The sequence below is a fragment of the Kogia breviceps genome, chromosome 1 (genome assembly GCF_026419965.1).
Source record: "Kogia breviceps isolate mKogBre1 chromosome 1, mKogBre1 haplotype 1, whole genome shotgun sequence".
In the NCBI taxonomy this organism is placed as follows: Eukaryota; Metazoa; Chordata; class Mammalia; order Artiodactyla; family Physeteridae; genus Kogia; species Kogia breviceps.
In genome coordinates, this window is record NC_081310.1 from 73,423,229 (window position 1) to 73,447,845 (window position 24,617).

The 24,617-nt window shown below is 39.7% G+C and overlaps 1 protein-coding gene across 3 annotated transcripts in view; it reads right to left on the bottom strand.

The window, feature by feature from the left end:
* The window catches only part of GDAP2 (ganglioside induced differentiation associated protein 2), an 84,760-nt gene that overhangs the window by 26,665 nt on the left and 33,478 nt on the right, over window positions 1-24,617 (bottom strand). For all 3 annotated transcript variants that reach the window (XR_010840699.1, XR_010840696.1, XM_059043623.2), the window contains exons 4-8: window positions 15,041-15,194; window positions 14,532-14,620; window positions 8,112-8,188; window positions 3,656-3,815; window positions 1,221-1,377 (exon numbers count right to left, since the gene is read on the bottom strand). Coding sequence is in view for 1 of the 3 variants with exons in the window: in XM_059043623.2 (XP_058899606.1) it covers window positions 1,221-1,377; window positions 3,656-3,815; window positions 8,112-8,188; window positions 14,532-14,620; window positions 15,041-15,194 (637 nt within the window). In the remaining 2 variants the exon portion in view is untranslated. The remainder of the gene's footprint in view (window positions 1-1,220; window positions 1,378-3,655; window positions 3,816-8,111; window positions 8,189-14,531; window positions 14,621-15,040; window positions 15,195-24,617) is intronic.

Here is a 24,617-nt window from a genome sequence, read left to right on the forward strand (position 1 = left end):
GAGAAACACCCGTGTGCAGCAACGAAGACCCAATGCAGCCAAAAATTAATAAATAAATTAATATTTTTATAAAAGGGAGAATAAAGTGAAGACCAGGAACTCAGGAAAAACAAATTTCTAATTCTATAAGGGACTCCGGAGATCGTCTAGTCTGACTCCCGCTTTATACATGGAGACTAACAACAACCACACATCATTACAGTATAGTGTGATAAGTGCTAGGCTATGCTTTGGTTAAGTACAGGATGTAAAAAAAAAAGAAAAAAAAAGCATACGGAGGAGGCATTGATTCCAGACTTCTATTCCGTCTATTCCAACTTATCTCCAGGGAGATAAGTTTCTAGAGGCAATCACTTCTGAGCTGAAACCTGGAGAATGAGCAGGAATTGAAGAACGAGAGTATTCCAGTCAAAAGGGATGGCAAGTACCAAAGCTCAAAGGTAAAAAGGACCATAATTTGTGCAGTATTAAAGAGAACAGCAGTGACCAATTTTAAGAGCTTGCTAAGTACCAGGTACTGTGCTAAGCTCATTACATTATCTTATCTAACACTCACGACAACCCTATGAGATGTTATCCCCCTCAACCAACCCTATAAGATAATGAATAATAATCAATTATGGTGTATGATTTTTCCTTTCCTTTAACATTTTTTGAAGAGCAGCTAGTTTTCCAAGGACTGTTTGCTAATCCTTGGACAAGCTTACCCTGAAGTACAAAAGCTGCTTTTCTTTATGTTTCAAAAAGGAGTTATTCAGAATTGCTTTAGAAAACACCTAAAAGAAATGGAATGGCTTTATAAGGTCCCTGGGATAAATCAGGGGGAAATAAAGCTCTTTTAACATTAATACAACCATAGATTATGCTTTAATTATAACTATAGTAATGTTAAGTAAAAACTTTGTAACTTGGTTTTTCCCTTCCCCTGTTTTCTGCTTTTAGAATATAGTCTCACCCAAATACACTACAATCGCAGTAGAAAGAGTAGGAGCTCTGAAATCAGAGATGCATCTGAACGCTGACTTCATCACATACCAACGGTGTCCACTGATAAATTAACTTTGAATTTCTGCATCTACAAAGTGGGGACATATCTTTCTTAGTGGATTGTCATGAAGAATAAATGAGACCACGTTACGTGTAGATCATTTAGCAGAGGTAGGCCCTTTCTTGTTTCTCATGTCCTTACGTGTCCGTCAGTCCAAAGGGGTTTGCCTTACTTTCTTTGATGCTGCTTCTGCAGGGCTGCCTCTGATAACTGTCCTTGAAGGATCAGTCTTCTTTGCTTATCAATATCGCCTTCCATTCGAGCAAAAGCATGAGAGCCAATGAAAGAGAGATCAACTCCCAAGCCTTCATCCTCCTCTTCTTGGTTGTCTGCAACAAAAATACTATCAATAAAGATGGCAAAACTTGACAGTAAATGGTACAAACAGATTGTGAATGCTGCTAGAGGAATGATTGCACAGAAACTCAAAAAACCAGGGTTAAGGTTATTTTTTGAGAATGAAACTGAAATCAGATTCAGGCATTTGAAGAACTGAAATAATGAAAGAAACCACCTGTCCATGTGGGATGGAAGTTTTAGGAACACATGAAATCAAATCAAGGGGACCTAGGTGTAACCTTAGGAAGAAAAGAGTAGAATGTAATAATAAACAAAAAGATAGAAGCAATTATACTGTATGTGGGTTTAAAGATGAACTGTAGCACAACATCTAATGAAAGAGAAATATAAAGAAAAAATGTTTGGGATCATTTATCCAGAATTGTTGAAGAAGGGAGAACTTGACTGGCTGGTACATAATCTTCAGTCCTTTTGTCAGGTAACCCCTGAAGGAAGATGGATGGACCAGGATTTCAGGGTGTGATCCACATTCACTAAGATATGTTTTGACTAGCGTTCTGATTTTCTACACTGGTCATGCCTATATAATCATTCTGGTACATAAGAGTTACAGTTCTCACTACAAATTAATGTTACCTTTCTGATTTATCCATATGATCACATTTTATGTTTGGCTAGCAGCCAGTCCCTTGGGAATGGATCATCTCTTAATGTGTTCCCCACTGCCTCACTAGATCTGTTTTTAAAAAATTCTTTTTTAAAGAAAGAAAAGCAAACAAACAGAATCCTTGGACCATGGCAGGGGAGCTCTCCAAGGCAATGCCACCACCTGAGGCCGTTCAGCTAGAACCTCCTCACATCTACACCACTGCTCCTCAAACTGTGACAGGCAAGGGCTGAGTGTGCCTTTATTAAAAAAAATACCCATAGCGCTTCCCTGGTGGCACAGTGGTTGGGAGTCCGCCTGCCGATGCAGGGGACACGGGTTTGTGCCCCGGTCCGGGAGGATCCCACATGCTGCGGAGCGGCTGGGCCCGTAAGCCATGGCTGCTGAGCCTGCGCGTCCGGAGCCTGTGCTCCGCAATGGGAGAGGCCACAACAGTGAGAGGCGAGTGTACCACCAAAAAAAAAAACAAAACCCATAAATGAATCTTCTCTCAATCCCTCAGGTAAGGCTGATTTTACATCTATTTTAACAGATTCTATATTCTAACTGAAAATATTTATGAACACTAGAGCCTATGAGGTAACAATATTTTCTGCAATATGGATGCAAATCAAGCAGTCTTTGAGGATGGGGGATAGAAGGGAACCTTCTGGTTAATGACTGCCCAGCACTGCTACCTCAACTGATTTTGCTTTTTATTACCCTTTGTCATATAAGACACATTTTAAGCATTTAAGAAAAATTATGTTCTATTGTGGTAGTCACAATTATGAGGATCTCCAAATGATGCTGGGCACATTCCAAGGCTGTACTCTATTGGTGGCTCCTTAAAAGTACAGGAGTACCCCTCCAGGAAAGCTTGGTTCACAGACATTTTCTGATAAAAATATTGGTGATAAAAAAGAGATGAGTAGCCTTCTATAGATTTTGACTTGATGCTCATTAAAAAGTGTTCACAGGAGGAATCTCACAGTAATTCTTAAACTGATGAATTTTGAGATCAAGTTCCAGCAATGAAGCTTGTGAGCATGTCTCCAATAACATGTATCCAAGAAGATACATGTCTCTCTTAAACAAGTATCCAAGAAGATCAGTACAAGCTGTCATACAGAACAGCTTCAGAGGAGCTCCCATCCTACCCTGCTCTACTATCACTTCAATCTACAGGGGTATGTAACCTAAAGAAACAAAACAAAACAGCATTCTTGTTTCAGTATTTAATGTTAGGTATGGCTTTCAGAGGACACTGTTGAAGCTGCTGAAAATTTTAGATGATACTATACTTGATTGCTTCCTCAACAGTGTCCTGCATGAAACTATAAACTTCGTGAGGGTAAAAACGTTGTCATATCCACCTCTGAATCTCTACTGCCTAACAAAGACTTGACATTATATATACATATATATATATGTATATATATATATATATAAACATAATACATATATATATATATTTCAAATTTAAAGAGTAAACCTTAACAAGAGTAAGACTCTAAAAACACCTAAGTTGGTCTTGATCTTAGTGTCACACTAATAAGCAACCTCTCAAGGGTCAGGCTGAACTTCTTACTTCTTCGGTGGCTGATGTTTACCCAAGCCTTTGCTTCCTTAAGAGGGAAAGTAAGAAAAGGAGAACTCACCCTCCGGGGCGCCAGGTTTTTCACTTATTCTTATCTGCCGTTCGGGTACCACAGGCTCCCCTTCTGCATTTCCAATATCTGCAGGTAGGTATGGCAATGAGCAACTCTCCTCCTTTAATGACCTTGGGAAGTACAGAGGTAGCAGCTTTTGGTAAGTAGCCTGTGTGAGAAAAGCCAAACATTGCATGAAAAATAACGAAGTAATGAAGCAGGCACCAGCAGTGCTTAGTGTTGTTCCTTACACCGTGAAGACAGCCTTCATCGCGGAGAAAGACCACACCACTTCTAAGCTCAGACTGTATGCTGCCTGGGACCCTCGATCAGTTCTTGTGTTAAGGATCAGGGTTTGTTAGTCACTCAAGTTGAGCATGATTCCCATCCTGGCAGTTCCAGGTCACTGAACCTGGAATGAAAAGTTCTGTGACCCCTGTCCCCAACCCCTCCTTCACTTCACTAGTGATATTTGTCTTTCAAGATTCAGCTCAGACACCACTTCCTTAATCCTCAGTATGCTATCAGGGTCCACTGGACCCAGGTTTAGTTTTTGAGATTTTTTTCTTTAACAGTTCTAACTCTTTGTGAAGGATTGCTATTTCATGACTTCCATTCTTTCTTAGATTTCTCAAAGAATAAAGATATATCTTACTTAAAAAAATAGAATAAAACTCATTTTATCTTATAATTTCCATATGGGTTGGTCCATTGGACTCATTCTTAAATCCATGATACATTATAGATACTTAGTGCTCTTATTTTTCCTATATCTTGAAGCATTTTGCTTTTTCATCATCCTAGAATTATTTTATCATTATTCATCAATTATTCCCAACTATACCTAAAAAGACTACAATAGAATAAGAAACCCAAAGAATGATGGAATTGCCTAGAAGGACAGAGAAATCATTATCTGTCAGTTTTCCTATTATGTCACCTGCAATACTGCATCATCTTTCATGTAAATAAGTATATTATATGAGGTACATAAGAAGACTGGATTGTAAGTCAACTGTACTCAATTTAAAAAAAAGACTAGAGACAACATCTTTGCAGCCTTTTTAAAAAACAGATATAATTCATGTACCATGAAATTCACGTTTTAAAGTATACGATTCACTGGTTTTTAGTATATTCACGAAGTTGTGGAATCATCACAACTATCTAATTCCAGAACATTTCATCATCTCAAATAGAAAATCTAAGCTCATTAGCTAGGTCATTCTCCATCCCTCCCTCCCCAAACCCCTGGCAACCACTAACATTTCTGTCTGTATAGATTTACCTATTCTGGACATTTCATTAAAATGGAATACAGTATATGATTTTTTTTTTTTTTTAATTTTTTGCTGTATGCGGGCCTCTCACTGCTGTGGCCTCTCCCGTTGCGGAGCACAGGCTCCGGACGCGCAGGCCCAGCGGCCATGGCTCACGGGCTTAGTTGCTCCGCGGCATGTGGGATCTTCCCGGACCAGGGCACGAACCCGTGACCCCTGCATCGGCAGGCGGATTCTCAACCACTGCGCCACCAGGGAAGCCCCAGTATATGATTTTTGTGTCTGGATTTCTTCACCTAGAATAATGTTTCTAAGGTTCATCCATGCTACAGGATATATCAGTACTTCATTCTTTTTATAGGTTAATATTCCATTGTATGTATATACCATATTTTGTTTATCCATCTATCAGTTAGTCAGACATTTAGGTTGTTTCCACATTTTGGCTGTTATGAATAATGCTGATATGAATATTTGTGTACAAGTTTTTGTGTGGACATATGTTTTCAATTCTATTCTGCATATACCTAAGAGTGGAATCTCTGTTTAACTTTTTGAGGAACTGACAGGCTGTTTTCCAAAGCAGCTGCACAATTTTACATTCTCACTAGCTATGTATGAGGGTTCCAATTTCTCCACATCCTAACTCTTGTTATTGTCTGCCTTTGTAATTAAAGTCAAACTAGTGAGTGTGAAGTGGTATCTCACTGTGATTTTGATTTATATTCCCTTAATGGTTAATGTTATAGAACATCTTCCCATGTGCTTGTCTATTCAAAACTTTTGTTCATTTTTTAAGATTTTATTTTTTCATAGCAGTTTAAGGCTCACAACAAAATTGGGAAGAAGGTAGAGAGATTTCCCATATCCCTTCAGCCCTCACACATGCAGTCTCCCTCACTATCACCAACCCCCACCAGGGTGGTACATTTGTTATAACTAATGAACCTACACTGACACATCTAATCACCCATAGTTTATATTAGAGTTCACTCTTGGTGTTGTACATTCTACAGGTTTGCACAAATGTATAATGACTTGTATCCATCATTATAGTACCATACAGAGCATTTTCACTGCCCTAAAAATCCTCTGTGCTCTATCCATCCCTCCCCCATCCTCTGGCAACCACTGACCTTTTTATTGTCTTGGTAGTTTTGTCTTTTCCAGAACATCAGATGGTTGGAATCATATAGTATGCAGCCTTTTCAGATAGGCATTTTTTTAAAAATAAATTTTCATTTTGGCTGCATTGGGTCTTTGTTGCTGCATGCAGGCTTTCTCTAGTTGCGGCAAGAGGGGACTACTCTTTGTTGCGGTGCGTGGGCTTCTCCTTGCAGTGGTTTCTCTTGTTGCAGAGCACAGGCTTCTAGGCAAGCGGGCTTCAGTAATCGTGCCATGTGGGCTCTAGAGCGCAGGCTCAGTAGTTGTGGCACGTGGGCTCAGTAGTTGTGGCTCATGGGCTCTAGGTGCACAGGCTTCAGTAGTTGTGGCACATGGGTTTAGCTGCTCAGTGGCATGTGGAATCTTCCCAGACCAGGGCTCGAACCCATGTCCCCTGCATTGGCAGGCGGATTCCTAACCACTGTGCCACCAGGGAAGTCCCAAATAGGCTTCTTTCACTTAGTAATATGCACTTAAGGTCCCTCCATATCTTTTTATAGCTTGATAGTTCATTTCTTCTTAGTGTTGAATAATATTCCATTGTCTGGATGTATTACAGTTTATTTACCCATTCACCTACCAACATATTGGTGCTTCCAGGTTTTGGCAAATATTAATAAAGCTGCTATAAACATCCTTTGTAGTTTTTTGTGAGGACATAAATTTTCAACTCCTTTGGGTAAATACCAACTTTTGTCCATTTTAAAATTGGGTGATTTGTCTTTTTACTGTTGAATTATAAGAGTGACCAATTTACCTATTTTTATTTTGGATGCTTGTGTCTTTGACATCACATCATATCTAAGAAACCACTGCCTAAACCAAGGTCATGAAGATTTATACCTATGTTTTCTTCTAACAGTTTTATAGTTTTAGGTCTCATACTTAGTCCCTAGATACATTTTGAGCTAATTTCCTTTATATGGGTGAAGTAGGGGTTCAACTTCATTTTTTTGCATGTGGATAACCAGTTGCTCCAATACCATTTGTTAATAAGACTACTTATTCTTTCTCCATTGAATTGTCTTGGCAGCCATGTCAAAATTCTATTACACTGATCTATATGTTTATTCTTATGTCAGTACAACATAGTCTTGCTTACTGTGCTTGGAGTAAGTTTCAAAATAAGTTAAGTGTGAATCCTCCAACTTTGTTCTTTTTTTCCAAGGTTGTTTTGACTACCCTGGGTCCCTTGTATATCCATGTGAAATTCAGAATCAACTTGTCAATTTCTACAAAAAACTCAGTTGGGATTTTGATAGGGATTTTGCTGAATCTGTAGAACAATTTGGGGAATACTGCCATCTTAATAACATTGTCTTCCAATCCATAAACAGTATATCTTTCTATTTATTAAGGTCTTTTCAATTTTCCTTCAAATATATTTTGCAGTTTTCAAGCCTTACACTTCTTTTGTTAAGTTTAGGCTTAAATATTTGATTCTTCTTAATGCTACTGTAAATGTAACTGTTTTCTTAAAGCTAAATAAAGCTTAATAAGATTTAAAAAAGAACTTATTTCCTAAAATGGCTCTAAATTAAATTGAAACATACTAAACCTAACAACACATAACAAACCATAAACCTCACAACTTACTCAATACTAGCCACTAGGCTAGGCTGTCACCTGTTTCCAGGTCACAGAGACAACAGGGCTTTTCCAGCCGTGGTGGTTTTCCAGTTATGCTGCCCAGGCACCCAGTGCTTAGGTCATAAGGCGATGCCTTGAGCTGTCTTGAGAGCTAATATAGTTAGTAAATCAGAACAATTCCACCTTATAAGATTTTACTGTGTGATAACAGTTTACCAGTGAAAAACATGAACAAAATGCTCCTCTTGACTTGCTTTTAGTCTCCAGTATAGTCTTTTTCAACAAATGATGGTAAGCCCCACTACCAAATATGTGCACAGATAATTAGGATTTGCCTGCTGGCAATTCAGTTAACAGATAATGAAGAGACAGAGGCAAACACTTACAAGTGAAAATAAGATTTAAACAATGCAAGATAATTAGCAAAATACCTCTTCAAGTTCAGAGACAGCAAATACTACTTTTTCAATAGTCTCTCCGTGAATTTCGAGGAATCTCCTTACCGTGCCTAAGGAAAAGAGTAGAAAGATTAATTCAATAAATAAGAAATTAATTGTGAAGAAAAATCAAACCCTTCAAAGTTTTACTTCCGTAAGGGATCACTCCTCGTATCATTCAGGTCTGTGCTCAGTGACACCTTATCAGTAAAGCCCCCCCAGGTCACCCTATTTAACAACTCTTCCCTGATTTGCTTTCCTCCAGAGCAACTATTCTGGACATTTCATGGAGTTTCCTGTTTATTGTATATCTTCCCCACCCTCCCTGCCCCATCCATTAGATGAAAGTTCCACAACAGCAAGAGCTTTATTTTATTTATTGCTTTATTGCCAGTAAATAGTGCCTGGCCATAGAAGATGCTGACTCCAGACAATTCTCCCTTATCTAGTATATTCTTTTTATTCCCTGGGGCCTCTCTCTCTGTCCAGAATGGTCTAGCGCAAGTGCCTTTCCATTAATCAGTTACAGTATTAGATATCCTCCTCAGCTCTTTATCCCTATCAATATCCTATTGAAACAAAACTGAATTATTTTTTCTTAATTTCTACCTTATCCTTATTCTTTCTCTATAAACTTCTTAATAATGAGACCTAGTGGCCTTTTCTCAGTCCTTAACTTACCTGCAATCTCTCTCTAGATGCCCACACCCCACCTTCTAAAAAAAATATTGTCCTCTCCAGGTTCTGTCCTCCATATTTTTAATTTTCTTGGTATATATATTTTCTTGAGCTCACTAATTTGATTGTTAGATAATACTCCACATGCTGATGGCTCCCAAATCTTTATACTCTGTTTTCTGAACAAACGACCTTAAATTTCCTACAGCCTGCTGGGCATATTTTATTTGCCCAGATAACTGAGACCTCAAACTCAGCATGTCCAAACCTGATCCCAACAGGTCCAAACCTGACTTCCATCTCTCCCCAACACCTGCTCCTTTACCTGTACTCCTTATTTCAGTTACACAGCAACATCCAACCACTCACCTAAGCTAGAATCCTGAATTTTTCTGACACTCCCTTCACTTCTTCCTTCATCCTGCATTTTCAATGTGTTATCAAGTGCTTTAAATTCTACTGCTTTTTTTTTTCCTTCTTCTCCTTTTTTTTTTTTTTTTTTTTTTTTTTTTTGCGGTACACGGGCCTCTCACTGTTGTGGTCTCTCCCGTTGCGGAGCATAGGCTCCGGACGCGCAGGCTCAGCGGCCATGGCTCACGGGCCCAGCCGCTCCGCGGCATGTGGGATCTTCCCGGACCGGGGCACGACCCGTGTCCCCTGCATCGTCAGGTGGACTCTCAACCACTGCGCCACCAGGGAAGCCCTATTGCTAATATTATTAACAGCCATTCCTTTTCTCTTCTAGCTGCTCTCAGGCTCTCAATGCTAACAAAGACGTTGGCAATAAGTTTTCAACTGTTCTCTTGTTTCTCTTCCCAAGCCTACATATTCACTGTTGCCTGAGTTATCTTATGTTACCCTCTTTACTAACCATTTCCGATGGCTCTGCACTGCTTATAGGTTAAGGTCCAAAGTCCTCACAGCATGGCTGTCCACACCCTGACAACTAACCACCCCTCCACCTCTGCCCTTTAGTCCTATTTCCAGCTATTCTTCCCACCTCTGTTATGCTTTAGCCATTGGCTTCTTTGCTGTACTTCGAATATGCCACTTACTTTGATGCTACCCTACCTCTGCCTGCATGGTTGCCTTTGACTAGAATACCTTTCATCCACCATGACCCTCTCTTAGTGAACTCCTACTCATTTTTCATGGCCCAGTCAAAAGCCATCTCTTTTGTATAGAACTCCATCCTTCCGTGTGCTCCTCCTATAATCTTTTAAACAGCCCTCTATTTGTGAACTTCACATAGCATTTTATATCTAGACTGTGAGCTTTCTGAAGGCCAAGTAAACTTAACATTAATACTACTAGGGCCTTGGGACTTCCCTGGTGGTCCAGTGGTTAGGATGTTGCGTTCCAACGCGGTGCAGGGTTGATCTCTGGTTGGGGAGCTAGGATCCCACATGCCTCAGAGCCAAAATACCAAAACATAAAACAGAAGCAATACTGTAACAAATTCGATGAGGACTTTAAAAATGGTCCACATTAAAAAAAAAATCTTTAAAATATATATATTACTAGAGCCTAGCACACCGTAGGAATATGGCAAGCAATCATTCAAAAATAATTAGTAACTGAATGAACATTTTATGACTCTGGTTATTAACATATTGCTTGCCTTGTTCACTACTGTGTCTTGAGAACCTAATAAGGAGACCCATTTGTTGAAGGACTGAACAAATCTTCCTAATTCTCTTTCTGTCAGGTGACAAATTTTTTCATTTCTCCCTCTATTCTGCTTTAATAATTTTTAAAAAATGAAATCAAAAAAACAAATGATTTTCTTCCATCCTATTTACTTTTTTTTTTGCGGTATGTGGGCCTCTCGCTGCTGTGGCCTCTCCTGTTGCAGAGCACAGGCTCCAGACGTGCAGGCTCAGTGGCCATGGCTCATGGGCCCAGCCGCTCCGCGGCATATGGGATCTTCCCTGACCGGGGCACGAACCCGTGTCCCCTGCATCGGCAGGCGGACTCTCAACCACTGTGCCACCAGGGAAGCCCCATCCTATTTACTTTGACACCAAGTTTTAATGTTTACACAAAATAGTTTCCCAGCGTTTAACTGTGGGATTTCCTTTGGAAGACAACATACGATGCCAACTAGTAACCAAGTTGAATTCCCTCAGCAGCACAGTTCACTCAGAAAAGTAATTCTGCAAAAAGGAGGAAAAAAACAAAAAAGAGTGATATCATGGCTATAAGGTTTTTGTACTGTGCACTATTCTCTGCAACCAACTAGGATGCCATGTGCCTAACTTGTAGTAAAAACTCTTTAACTGGTGAGAATGACACGTGTGACATTAAAATTTCCAAACTAGGGCTTCCCTGGTGGCGCAGTGGTTGAGAATCCGCCTGCCGATGCAGGGGACACGGGTTCATGCCCCGGTCTGGGAAGATCCCACATGCCGCGGAGCGGCTGGGCCCGTGAGCCATGGCCGCTGAGCCTGCGCGTCCGGAGCCTGTGCTCCGCAATGGGAGAGGCCACAACAGTGAGGCCCGCGTACCACAAAAAAAAAAAAAAAAAAAAAAAAAAAAAATTTCCAAACTGGGAACACAATAAGAACAACACCATTGCCTTTTTTCTCACCACTGTATCCTCTATACGGCACAGGACCTAGCATATAGTAGTCACTCAGAGTTCTAATGAATGAATAAATAACATGATAAATTTATCTAAATGTAGATATTTCTTTAAGTTTCTTCTGGAGAAGAACTGAACTGCACATGAACTAAGAAAAAAAAAAGATAAATAACTTAGTACATCTATCAAGAAGATATTACTTAGATTTCAAAAGAAATAAATTTCAATAAAAGTTTAATAAGTAAGAAAGCTTTTGGAACTAAGGACTTAGAGTTACAGCCTCAGATCTGTTCTTGGCCCATATATGCTACAAAAGCCTAAAAGCCATTTATTTCCCAGATGCTCAGAAAGCATGTGAGCAAAGGCACAACTGTTTGTGTGTGTGTGTGTGTGTGTGTGTATTTTTTAATGAGGTGCTATAGTTCTGCTATTAGATTTAAGGTGTAATAAGTCAAGTAGGTCTTATAACATACAAGTTAACCTGCTTATCTTAAAGCGTTACATTTCCTTTGTGCTAATTAAATTTCTAGAAATTGCTTCATCAAAGTCCCTTATACCTACTTTTTTTTTTTTTTTTTGTAATTTGAGGAGAATTTAACTGAGGGACCATTTAGGAAAGCACATGCTGGGTTTCTGGTTGACAATTTCAAAGTAGGAAGAGTGGGCTGGCTTTCTACCCTGTGACAGGCAGAATTCTAAGATGACATCCAAAGAGTCACAACCTGGTTGAATCTCCTGCCCTTGAATGTGGAAGGACCCAGCAGAAGTGAAGAATGTCACTCCTGTGGTTGAGTTACATGGTGTGAGGCACTGGCTGGCTGATGGAAGAAGAGGTTCTCCTGCTGGCCTGGAGGAAGTGGGCTGCCCTGTTGGGAAAGGGTCACGTAGCAGGGAAGTACAGGTGGCCCCTAAGTGCTGCGAGTGGCCCTCGGCTGACAGGCAGCAAGAAAGCAGGGACCTCCAGTCCCACAACTGCAAGAAGCTGAATTCTGCCAATAACCACATGAACTTAGAAGTACGCCCTGCAAGCTCCAGAGATGAACTGTCTGGCCCACACCTAAGCTGCTGCCATGGGAGACCCTGAGCAGAAAAGTCAGCCGAGCCAGACTCCTGACTCATAGGAACTATGGCCTTATACCTACTCTTGATCTTTATCTGCTGTTACTACAATTACTGCTCAAAGCTGACTCCTCTGTGGAACTGTATCAAGTGACTTATCTGAGGGCCACAGAGCCAGAGTTAGACTGGAAGAACTGGGACCAAAAACCAGTCTTCTTGACTACCTTTTCAGAGCCTTTTCTACAAAATGACGGTGTCTCTTTAAATTCTAATCCATATAATTACTTTAATAAAAAATGGAGACGTAAAAGGCCTACCTCAAGCTATGAGGTATGGGGCACAGGCTAAGAGAAACCAGAGAAAGTTAAAACCTGCCAAAAGCCTTGCCAAGGAGAAGTATATAAAGGTAGGAACTTTGCTTTGGTAAGGCACCATTCAGAATACATGCAGGCTAGCTATAACAGTAGTTTCCCACTGAAGCAGTCCTAACTCAAGCATAATGAATTATCTAGTACAACACATAGGTTAGTAGACTTGGGAGTCAGAAGGCCTGGATATATGTTCCAAGTCTGCATAACCATAAGAACATGATAAATTTCTGAGCCTCTTTATTTGTAAAACAAATACCTAAAACACTACACTACCTAAAACACAAGGTTGTTGAAGAAGTGAAATGGAATTTCTTTTATCCCTTTTTAAAATACATATGTCTTCAGCAAGGACCATATGTAAAGCATTCCTGACATATGAAAGCACTGGAAATACAGAGATGAAAAGAAAAGATCTCTGGGACAGCCCTGGTGGCGCATTGGTTAAGAATCCACCTGCCAATGCAGGGGACACGGGTTCGAGCCCTGGTCCAGGAAGATCCCACATGCTGCGGAACAACTAAGCCTGTGAGCCACAACTGCTGAGCCTGCGCTCTAGAGCCTGCGAGTCACAACTACTGAGCCTGCGTGCCACAACTACTGAAGCCTGTGCACCTGAAACTCATGCTCCGCAGCAAGAGAAGCCACCACAATGAGAAGCCCAGGCACCACAATGAGGAGTGGACCTCGCTTGCTGCAACTACAGAAAGTTTGCGTGCAGCAACAAAGACCCAACACAGCCAAAAATAAATAAATTAATTAAAAAAAAAAACCACCTTTCTATTTCAGATAGTCATATCTCAAAGGGGAACAAATCTTCTTCCTTGTCACTTGGTCTTACACCTGTCTTCTACAGTTGGAGATCTTATTTACAATCTTTACAAGGATCTGTGAACTTCCTGAAACAGCATGTAAATTCCCTCTGCATGTGCATTCCTCTGGGAAAAGGGTCCACAGCTTTCTTTCATCAGATGCTCAGTGTAGTTCATGATGAATTCCAAAGAAGTCATAATAGTTAAGAACTATTGCTCTAAAAATACAGTATGGAGTAAGTTCACATGAGATGACTCCATATATTTGGGCACCATATATGCTAAAAGCTTGCTCTTCTTTAGGAGAAACACCACTAATGTTTCAAACGGTTTGCCCTGCAGTTTGTCAGTCTCATGAGATACGACAGCCAGAACTAGATGCAAAATTCTAGGTGTGGTCTGAACCTGTATATAATACAGTGAGATCAGGGACTCCCTCGAGCTAAGCATCATACTTTTATATTACATATACAACATTCTGGCTCATAATGATTGAGCCCAGTCTTTTAAAAATCTAAATGCAGGGTTTTATATTCAAATAGCACACGTGAAAGCTACTGCTTAAACTGACAGTGCCATATCAATCTTATATTACAAAATCTGTTTTGACTTCATTGTTGCTGCCTGCTAAGATTATTCTGAATTATGATTCAAATACCCAATGCATTGGCCATACTTCTCAGTGGTATAATTTTCAAACTTAACAGGCAAATTTTCTAAGCCTTTATTCAAATGGATAAAAATGTCAAACCTATAAAGTAAACCGAGAGCTCTGCAACTTGTCAACACAAACTTCCCGCCAGAGTGCCACAATCAGTTCATCAACAAATCTTCTTTGGCTGAAACTATTTAACTAGTGATAAAAAACTTTTTAAAAATTTAATTTATGTACAGTACCCCCAACCTTACTTACGAAGTGCTATGTGTGTTGCATCCTCTAAAGGGTAACCTCGTTTTGCAGAATTGATGACACAGAATCCAACAGAAGACATGGACTGCTCTCTGCAATCAAACAGAAAATACAAAAACTATACTCTAAGCATTCATAATAAATAATAAAAAATGCAGCTTAACTTCTCCTTCCCTGTCCCTTCAATGAATCTACTGTAATATTTAACCCAACTGCACTATGTAAAAATTATATTAATATATAGTTTAACTGCACCATTTGGGGAAAATATATTCCAAGTAAAATGGGAGTAAAATGGGAACTAAGTAAAATGGGAATGGGTTACATTCTCAAGTCACCCAAATGTATTCCTCTTACTCTGCCACATTTGAGAAGATGATTAATTCTATCTTCAGGGTCCTCCTAAATTATTTAAGTCCCTCAAATTTGACTTTCATAGCTAGGTTTCATTTTAAAACCAGGGCCTTTACCAATGTATGGCATGCTATGTCTAGGAACTGAGTTAGCCATACTTTGCCAGCTGAAGTACGTTTCTGTAGCAGCTGTATAGGGAACTCTCAGCGGCTGTGCGATAGCGGCTCTTGTACTTAGGTCCCACTGTGTGAATGATGAACCGGGCAGCTAGATTAAATCCTTTTGTCAATTTTGCTTCACCTGTCCGGCAACCTGGGAACAATGGAGAATATATAAGTCATGGAGCTGATAGAAAAAAAATACCCAGCAAACCAACAGAACAACGCATGAAACAGAGAAAGTACTAAGAACTTTGAGAAATTCCAGTTCAAGATATGGATTGAACACAAACATTTGTCTCTGATCCTAAAATGACAGTGAAGCAATACAATAGGTATAAAAATAGAGAGAAAGAGGATGGGAGAGAACATGAAGCAGAAAAGCATCATTAAAATTTTGGAAGGAATAAAGTCAATGGACTAGAAGCAACTGATTTAGCAAAGCAGAGAAACATAACTGCTTGCAGAAATGGGGTGACCAATATGAAGCAAGCTGGTCTCTTCTGAAAGGCAGTGTTGGATTGAAGACAGACTGCTTTGATTCAAATCCTGAGTCCACCATGTTCCTGCTGTGACCCTTTGGACAAGTGCTTGGCTTCTCCATGCCTCAATTTCCCATACAAGGGGGATACTAGTAGTCCTTACTTCACAGGATTAAATGAGTTAATATATGCAAACTGCATTCATGCATTAGCTATTATTGTTATTGTTATTACTACAGAACACTAAAAAGGCTCAGAATTGGAGGTCCTAAGAACTTCTGAACGCTATGATGTGAAGTGGGACTAAAAAGAGGAGGCTGAGTTAAAAGTTTGCATAAAAACATTCAAATTTGCAACAACCCCTCCCCCAGCCAGCACAGCAAGGTGATGATTCCTTTACCACCATAGCAACAGGAAGGTTTACTCTTGGGAGATGTTGCACTAGAGCTTCTGGACTCTAGATCCCAGGCACAGCTGAAAAGAGGGGATTTGATTAAACTGTTATACTCAACAGTAATGGTTCTAGATCTCTGCTCCTAACTGGCTTCCAAAACAGACATCCATGCTTATACCCCTGGAAGATTCCCTTCCAGGAGACTAAGGATCAAACGAAAGGTCCTACAGATTCTGATAAATGAGGGATGTTCTCCCAATGAAACAGCAGGGCTCCTGCTCATCATCTGCTTCAAGATCCACCAAACCAGGTTTGGAGAAGATGGTGGAAGAGTAAGACGTGGAGATCACCTTCCTCCCCACAGATACATCAGAAATACATCTACACGTGGAACTTCTCCTATAGAACACCCACCGAACGCTGGCAGAAGACCTCAGACCTCCCAAAAGGCAAGAAACTCCCCACGTACCTGGGTAGGGCAAAAGAAAAAAGAAAAAACAGAGACAAAAGAATAGGGATGGGACCTGCACCAGTGGGAGGGAGCCGTGAAGGAGGAAAGATTCCCACACACTAGAAGCCCCTTCGCGGGCGGAGACTGCGGGTGGCGAAGGGGGAAGCTTTGGAGCCACGGAGGAGAGCGCAGTAACAGGGGTGTGGAGGGCAAAGCAGAGACATTCCCGCACAGAGGATTGGTGCCGACCAGCACTCCCCAGCCCGAGAGGCTTTTCTGCTCACCCGCCGGGATGGGCGGGGGCTGGGAGCTGAGGCTCGGGCTTCAGTCCGATTGTGGGGAGAAGTCTGGCGGCACAAACACAGCCTGAAGGGGTAAGTGCACCACGGCTAGCCTGGAGGGAGTCCGGGAAAAAGTCTGGAGCTGCCGAAGAGACAAGAGACTTTTTCTTGCCTCTTTGTTTCCTGGTGCGCGAGGAGAGGGGTTAACAGCGCTGCTTAAAGGAGCTCCAGAGACGGGCGCGAGCCACGGCTATCGGCGCAGACCCCAGAGAAGGGCATGGGACGCTAAGGCTGCTGCTGCAGCCACCAAGAAGCCTATGTGTGAGCACAGGTCACTCTCCACACCTCCCCTCCCTGTGCAGCCCGCCACTACCAGGGTCCCATGATTCAGGGACAACTTCCCCAGGAGAATGCACAGCGCGCCTCAGGCTGCTGCAACATCATGTCAGACGCTGCCGCCGCAGGCTCGCCCCGCACTCCGTGCCCCTCCCTACCCCCTGCCTGAGTGTGCCAGAGTCCCAGAATCAGCTGCCCCTTTAACCACGTCCTGTCTGAGTGAAGAACAAATGCCCTCAGGTGACCTACACGCAGAGGCGGGTCCAAATCCAAAGCTGAACCCCAGGAGCTGTGCGAACAACGAAGAGAAAGGGAAATTTCTCCCAGAAGCCTCAGAAGCAGCGGATTAAACCTCCACAATCAACTTCATGTACCCTGCATCTGTGGAATACCTGAATAGACAACGAATAATCCCAAATTGAGGAGGTGGACATTGGGAGCAAGATATAGTATTTTTTCCCCTTTTCCTCTTTTTATGAGTGTGTATGTGCATGCTTCTGTGTGAGATTTTGTCTGAATAGCTTTGCTTTCACCATTTGTCCTAGGGTTCTGACCTTCCGGTTTTTGTTTCCTTTTTTTTAACTTAAAAATTTTTTTTTTCTTAAAGACTATTTTTTATTTTAATTATTTTATTTTATCTTACTTTATTTTATCCTCTTTCTTTCTTTCCTTTCTATTTATTTTTTCTCCCTTTTATTCTGAGCCATGTGGAGGACAGGCTCTTGGTGCTCCAGTCAGGTGTCAGGGCTGTGCACTGAGGTGGGAGAGCCAGGTTCAGGACACTGCTCCACAAGAGACTTCCCAGCTCCATGTAGTATCAAATGGCGAAAATCTCCCAAAGGTCTCCATCTCAATGCCAAGACCCAGCTTCACTCAAGGACCAGCAAGCTAAAGTGCTGGACACCCTATGCCAAACAACTAGCAAGACAGGAACACAGCTCCATCCATTAGCAGAGAGGCTGCCTAAAATCATAATGAGGCTACAGACACCCCAAAACACACCACCAGACGTGGACCTGCCCACCAGAAAGACAAAATCCAGCCTCATCCACCAGAACACAGGCACTAGTCCCCTCCATGAGGAAACCTACACAACCCACTGAACCAACATTAGCCACTGGGGACAGACACCAAAAACAATGGGAAGTACGAACCGGCAGCCTGTGAAAATGAGACCCCAAACACAGTAAGATAAGCAAAATGAAAAGACAGAAAAACACACAGCAGATGAAGGAGCAAGGTAAAAACCCACCAGACCTAACAAATGAAGAGGAAATAGGCAGTCTACCTGAAAAAGAATTCAGAAAAATGATAGTAAAGATGATCTAAAATCTTGGAAATAGAATAGAGAAAATGCAAGAAACATTTAACAAGAACCTAGAAGAACTAAAGAGGAAACAAGCAATGATGAACAACACAATAACTGAAATTAAAAATACTCTAGAAGGGATCAATAGCAGAATAACTGAGGCAGAAGAATGGATAAGTGACCTGGAAGATAAAATAGTGGAAATAACTACTGCACAGCAGAATAAAGAAAAAAAGAATGAAAAGAACTGAGGACAGTCTCAGAGACCTCTGGGACAACATTAAACGAACCAACATTCGAATTACAGGGGTCCCAGAAGAAGAAGAGAAAAAGAAAGGGGTTGAAAAAATATTTGAAGAGATTATAGTTGAAAACTTCCCTAATATGGGAAAGGAAATAGTCAATAAACTCCAGGAAGTGTAGAGAGTCCCATACAAGATAAATCCAAGGAGAAACACGCCAAGACACATATTAATCAAACTATCAAAAATTAAATACAAAGAAAATATATTAAAAGCAGCAAGGGAAAAACAACAAATAACACACAAGGGAATACCAATAAGGTTAACAGCTGATATTTCAGCAGAAACTCTGCAAGCCACAAGGGAGTGGCAGGACATATTTAAAGTGATGAAGGAGAAAAACCGACAACCAAGATTACTCTACCCAGCAAGGATCTCATTCAGATTTGATGGAGAATTTAAACCTTTACAGACAAGCAAAAGCTGAGAGAGTTCAGCAGCACCAAACCAACTTTACAACAAACACTAAAGGAACTTCTCTAGGCAAGAAACACAAGAGAAGAAAAGACCTACAAGAACAAACTCGAAACAATTAAGTAAATGGTAATAGGAACATACATATCAATAATTACCTTAAATGTAAATGCTCCCACCAAAAGACACAGACTGGCTCAATGGATAGAAAAACAAGACCCGTTTATATGCTGTCTACAAGAGACCCACTTCAGACCTAGGGACACATACAGACTGAAAGTGAGGGGATAGAAAAAGATATTCCATGCAAATGGAAACCAGAAGAAAGCTGGAGTAGCAATTCTCATATCAGACAAAATAGACTTTAAAATAAAGACTATTACAAGAGACAAGAAGGACACTACATAATGATCAAGGGATCAATCCAAGAAGAAGATAAAACAATTGTAAATATTTATGTATCCAATATAGGAGCACCTCAATACATAAGGCAAAAACTAACAGCCACAAGAGGGGAAATTGACAGTAACACAATCATAGTAGGGGACTTTAACACCCCACTTTCACCAATGGACACATCATCCAAAATGAAAATAAATAAGGAAACACAAGCTTTAAATGATACATTAAACAAGATGGACTTACTTGATATTTATAGGACATTCCATCCAAAAACAAAAGAATACACATTTTTCTCAAGTGCTCATGGAACATTCTCCAGGATAGATCATATCTTGGGTCACAAATCTAGCCTTGGTACATTTAAGAAAATTGAAATTGTATCAAGTATCTTTTCCGACCACAAAGCTACGAGACTAGATATCAATTACAGGAAAAGATCTGTAAAAAATACAAACACATGGAGGCTAAACAATACACTACTTAATACCGAAGTGATGAAGAAATCAAAGAGGAAATCAAAAAATACCTAGAAATAAATGACAATGGAAACACGAGACCCCAAACCTATGAGATGCAGCAAAAGCTGTTCTAAGAGGCAAGTTTATAGCAATAAAATCCTACCTCAAGAAACAAGAAATCTCTCAAATAAGCAACCTAATCTTACACCTAAAGCAATTAGAAAAAGAAAAAGAAAACAAAACAAAGAATTTAGCAGAAGGAAAGAAATCATAAAGATCAGATCAGAAATAAATGAAAAAGAAATGAAGGAAACAATAGCAAAAATCAATAAAACTAAAAGCTGGGTCTTTGAGAAGATAAACAAAATTGATAAACCATTAGCCAGACTCATCAAGATAAAAAGCGAGAAGACTCAAATCAATAGAATTAGAAATGAAAAAGGAGAAATAACAACTGACACTGCAGAAATACAAAAGATCATGAGAGATTACTACCAGCAACTCTATTCCAATAAAATGGACAACCTGGAAGAAATGGACAAATTCTTGGAAATGCACAACCTGCCGAGACTGAACCAGGAAGAAATACAAAATATGAACAGACCAATCACAAGCACTGAAATTGAAACTGTGATTCAAAATCTTCCAACAAACAAAAGCCCAGGACCAGATGGCTTCACAGGCAAATTCTGTCAAACATTTAGAGAAGAGCTAACACCTATCCTTCTCAAACTCTTCCAAAAGATAGCAGAGGGAGGAACACTCCCAAACTCATTCTACTAGGCCACCATAACCCTGATACCAAAACCTGACAAAGATGTCACTAAGAAAGAAAACTACAGGTCGATCAATATCACTGATGAACATAGATGCAAAAATCCTCAACAAAATACTAGCAAACAGAATCCAACAGCACATTAAAAGGATCATACACCATGATCAAGTGGGATTTATCTCAGGGATGCAAGGATTCTTCAATATACGCAAATCAATCAATGTGATACACCATATCAACAAACTGAAGGAGAAAAACCATATGATCATCTCAATAGATGCAGAGAAAGCTTTTGACACAATTCAACACCCATTTATGATAAAAACCCTGTAGAAAGTAGGCATACAGGGAACTTTCCTCAACATAATAAAGGCCATATATGACAAACCCACAGCCAGCATTGTTCTCAATGGTGAAAAACTGAAACCACTTCATCTAACATCAGGAACAAGACAAGGTTGCCCAGTCTCACCACTCTTATTCAACATAGTTTTGGAAGTTCTAGCCACAGCAATCAGAGAAAATAAAGAAATAAAAGGAATCCAAATAGGAAAAGAAGAAGTAAAGCTGTCACTGTTTGCAGGTGACATGATACTATACATAGAGAATCCTAAGGATGCTACCAGAAAACTACTAGAGCTAATCAATGAATTTGGTAACGTAGCAGGATACAAAATTAATGCACAGAAATCTCTGGCATTCTTATACACTAATGATGAAAAATCTGAGAGTGAAATTAAGAAAACACTCCCATTTACCATTGCAACAAAAAGGATAAAATATCTAGGAATAAACCTACCTAAGGAGACAGAAGACCTGTATGCAGAAAACTATAAGACACGGATGAAAGAAATTAAAGATGATACAAATAGGTGGAGAGATATACCATGTTCTTGGATTGGAAGAATCAACATTGTGAAAATGACTCTACTACCCAAAGCAATCTACAGATTCAATGCAATCCCTATCAAACTACCACTGGCATTTTTTACAGAACTAGAACAAAAAATTTCACAGTTTGTATGGAAACACAAAAGACCCCGAATAGCCAAAACAATCTTGAGAACGAAAAACGGAGCTGGAGGAATCAGGCTCCCTGACTTCAGACTATATACTACAAAGCTACAGTAATCAAGACAGTATGGTACTGGCACAAAAACAGAAATATAGATCAACATAACAAGATAGAAAGCCCAGAGATAAACCCATGCACATATGGTCACCTTATCTTTGACAAAGCAGGCAAGAATATACAGTGGAGAAAAGACAGCCTCTTCAATAAGTGGTGCTGGGAAAACTGGACAGCTACATGTAAAAGAATGAAATTAGAACACTCCCTACACCATACACAAAAATAAACTCAAAATGGATTAAAGACCTAAATGTAAGGCCAGACACTATCAAACTCTTAGAGGAAAACATAGGCAGAACACTCTGTGACATAAATCACAGCAAGATCCTTTTTGACCCACGTCCTAGGGAAATGGAAATAAAAACAAATATAAACAAATGGGACCTAATGAAACTTAAAAGCTTTTGCGCAGCAAAGGATACCATAAACAAGACCAAAAGACAACCCTCAGAATGGGAGAAAATAGTTGCAAATGTAGCAACTGACAAAGGATTAAACTCCAAAATTTACAAGCAGCTCATGCAGCTCAATAAAAAAAAACAAACAACCCAATCCAAAAATAGGCAGAAGACCTAAATAGACATTTCTCCAAAGAAGATATACAGATTGCCAACAAACACATGAAAGAATGCTCAACATCATTAATCATTAGAGAAATGCAAATCAAAACTACAATGAGATATCATCTCACACCAGTCAGAATGGCCATCATCAAAAACTCTAGAAACAATAAATGCTGGAGAGGGTATGGAGAAAAGGGAACCCTCTTGCACTGTTGGTGGGAATATAAATTGATACAGTCACTATGGAGAACAGTATGGAGGCTCCTTAAAAAAAACTACAAATAGAACTACCATACGACCCAGCAATCCCACTACTGGCATATACCCTGAGAAACCATAATTCAAAAAGAGTAATGTACCAAAATGTTCATTGCAGCTCTATTTACAATAGCCAGGACATGGAAGCAACCTAAGTGTCCATCAATAGATGAATGGATAAAGAAGATGTGGCACATATATACAATGGAATATTACTCAGCCATAAAAGGAAACGAAATTGAGTTATTTGTAGTGAGGTGGATAGACCTAGAGTCTGTCATACGGATTGAAGTATGTCAGAAGGAGAAAAACAAATACCGTATGCTAACACATATATATGGAATCTAAGAAAAAAAAATGTTATGAAGAACCTAGGGGTAAGACAGGAATAAAGACACAGACCTACTAGAGCATGGACTTGAGGATATGGGGAGGGAGAAGGGGAAGCTGTGACAAAGTGAGAGAGTGGTATGGGCATATATACACTACCAAACGTAAAATAGATAGCTAGTGGGAAGCAGGCGCATAGCACAGGGAGATCAGCTAGGTGGTGTGTGACCACCTAGAGGGGTGGGATAGGGAGGGTGGGAGGGAGGGAGATGCAAGAGGTAAGAGATATGGGAACATATGTATAACTGATTCACTTTGTTATAAAGCAGAAACTAACACACCATCGTAAAGCAATTATACTCCAATAAAGATGTTAAAAAAAAAAAAAAAGATCCACCAAGCCCATGCACACAAAGCTTCACAGTACCTTCTCAATTTCTCTCTTGAATATGCTGACACTTGAGGATCACCAGGAAATGAGGAAAACCTCTCACAAATGGGGTGGGAGGGAACAAATGCTAAAAAAATTAGGCAATTTAGGGAAGGAAACTTAAAAAACTCCCAACACCATAATTACTATTCTCAGACAGGTAAGAGAAGATATAGTATGTCTGTAACATAACCAGAATGTTATGAAAAACAGAATATTCAGAGAAGAGGAAAAAGCACTTATCTAATTGTTATAGCCAAGTGAAAAATATGACAGCAGAAATAAAAAGTTCAATAGATGGGATAAAGCTAAAGTTGAGGAAATCTTCCAGAAAATAAACAGATGGAAAATAAGAAGTAACAGATATAAAACTTGGAGGATGAATAGGAGGTACAGCATCCAATCACGTTTCTTCAAAGACAGAACAGAGAATACAGAGGGAAGGAAATTATTAAACAAATAAAACAAGAAATTTCCCGTAATGGAAAGATACGAGTTTCTAGACTCAAAGAGTCCACGGAATAACCAAACAAGACCAAGCCACATCACTTAAAATTCCTTAAATCACTTAAATTTCAATTAAAACAACATCAGAAATAAAGATGAGATCATAAAGTTTCCAGAAAAGAAATCAGTAACATATGAAGAATCAGGAATAATAACATGATATTTTTCAAGAGCACTAATGAGAATAGAAAACAATGGAGCAATGCCTTCAAAAATCTGGAAAATAATTTCTAACGTAGAATTTTATTTCCACCCAAGCTATAATTTAGGACTATAAATTGTTGCTAAAACCATTATGTGAATGTACAATGAGGAACTCCATACTCATAGAGCCTAAACACCATCTTATTGATTACTCTTCAGCCACAAAGGATAAAATATAACTGTACAAATGGAAGGATCAAACTGTCATCATTGTAATCTAGAGAGCCTCTTAGTAATGGTCCACTAACAGGTCAATCAGATTTCATGTATCTTCTAATATGAGACAATGTTAAATACATAACACAACATTACCTATGAAATATTTTAGCCAAACTTGATTCCATTAGATATAACTTCCAGTTTAGAGGAAATACAAGGGATAAAGCAATAAACTAAATGGTACCTCAGGTGAATCAGATATATCCAGAAGGTGGGATATCTTGAAAAACATTTTGGCCTAATTCACTTAAACAAGTCATATTTCCCTCAAATCATCTTTTCTCTATGCTAATCCTAGCTCTTTAAACTATTCCTTCAAATAATATGGTT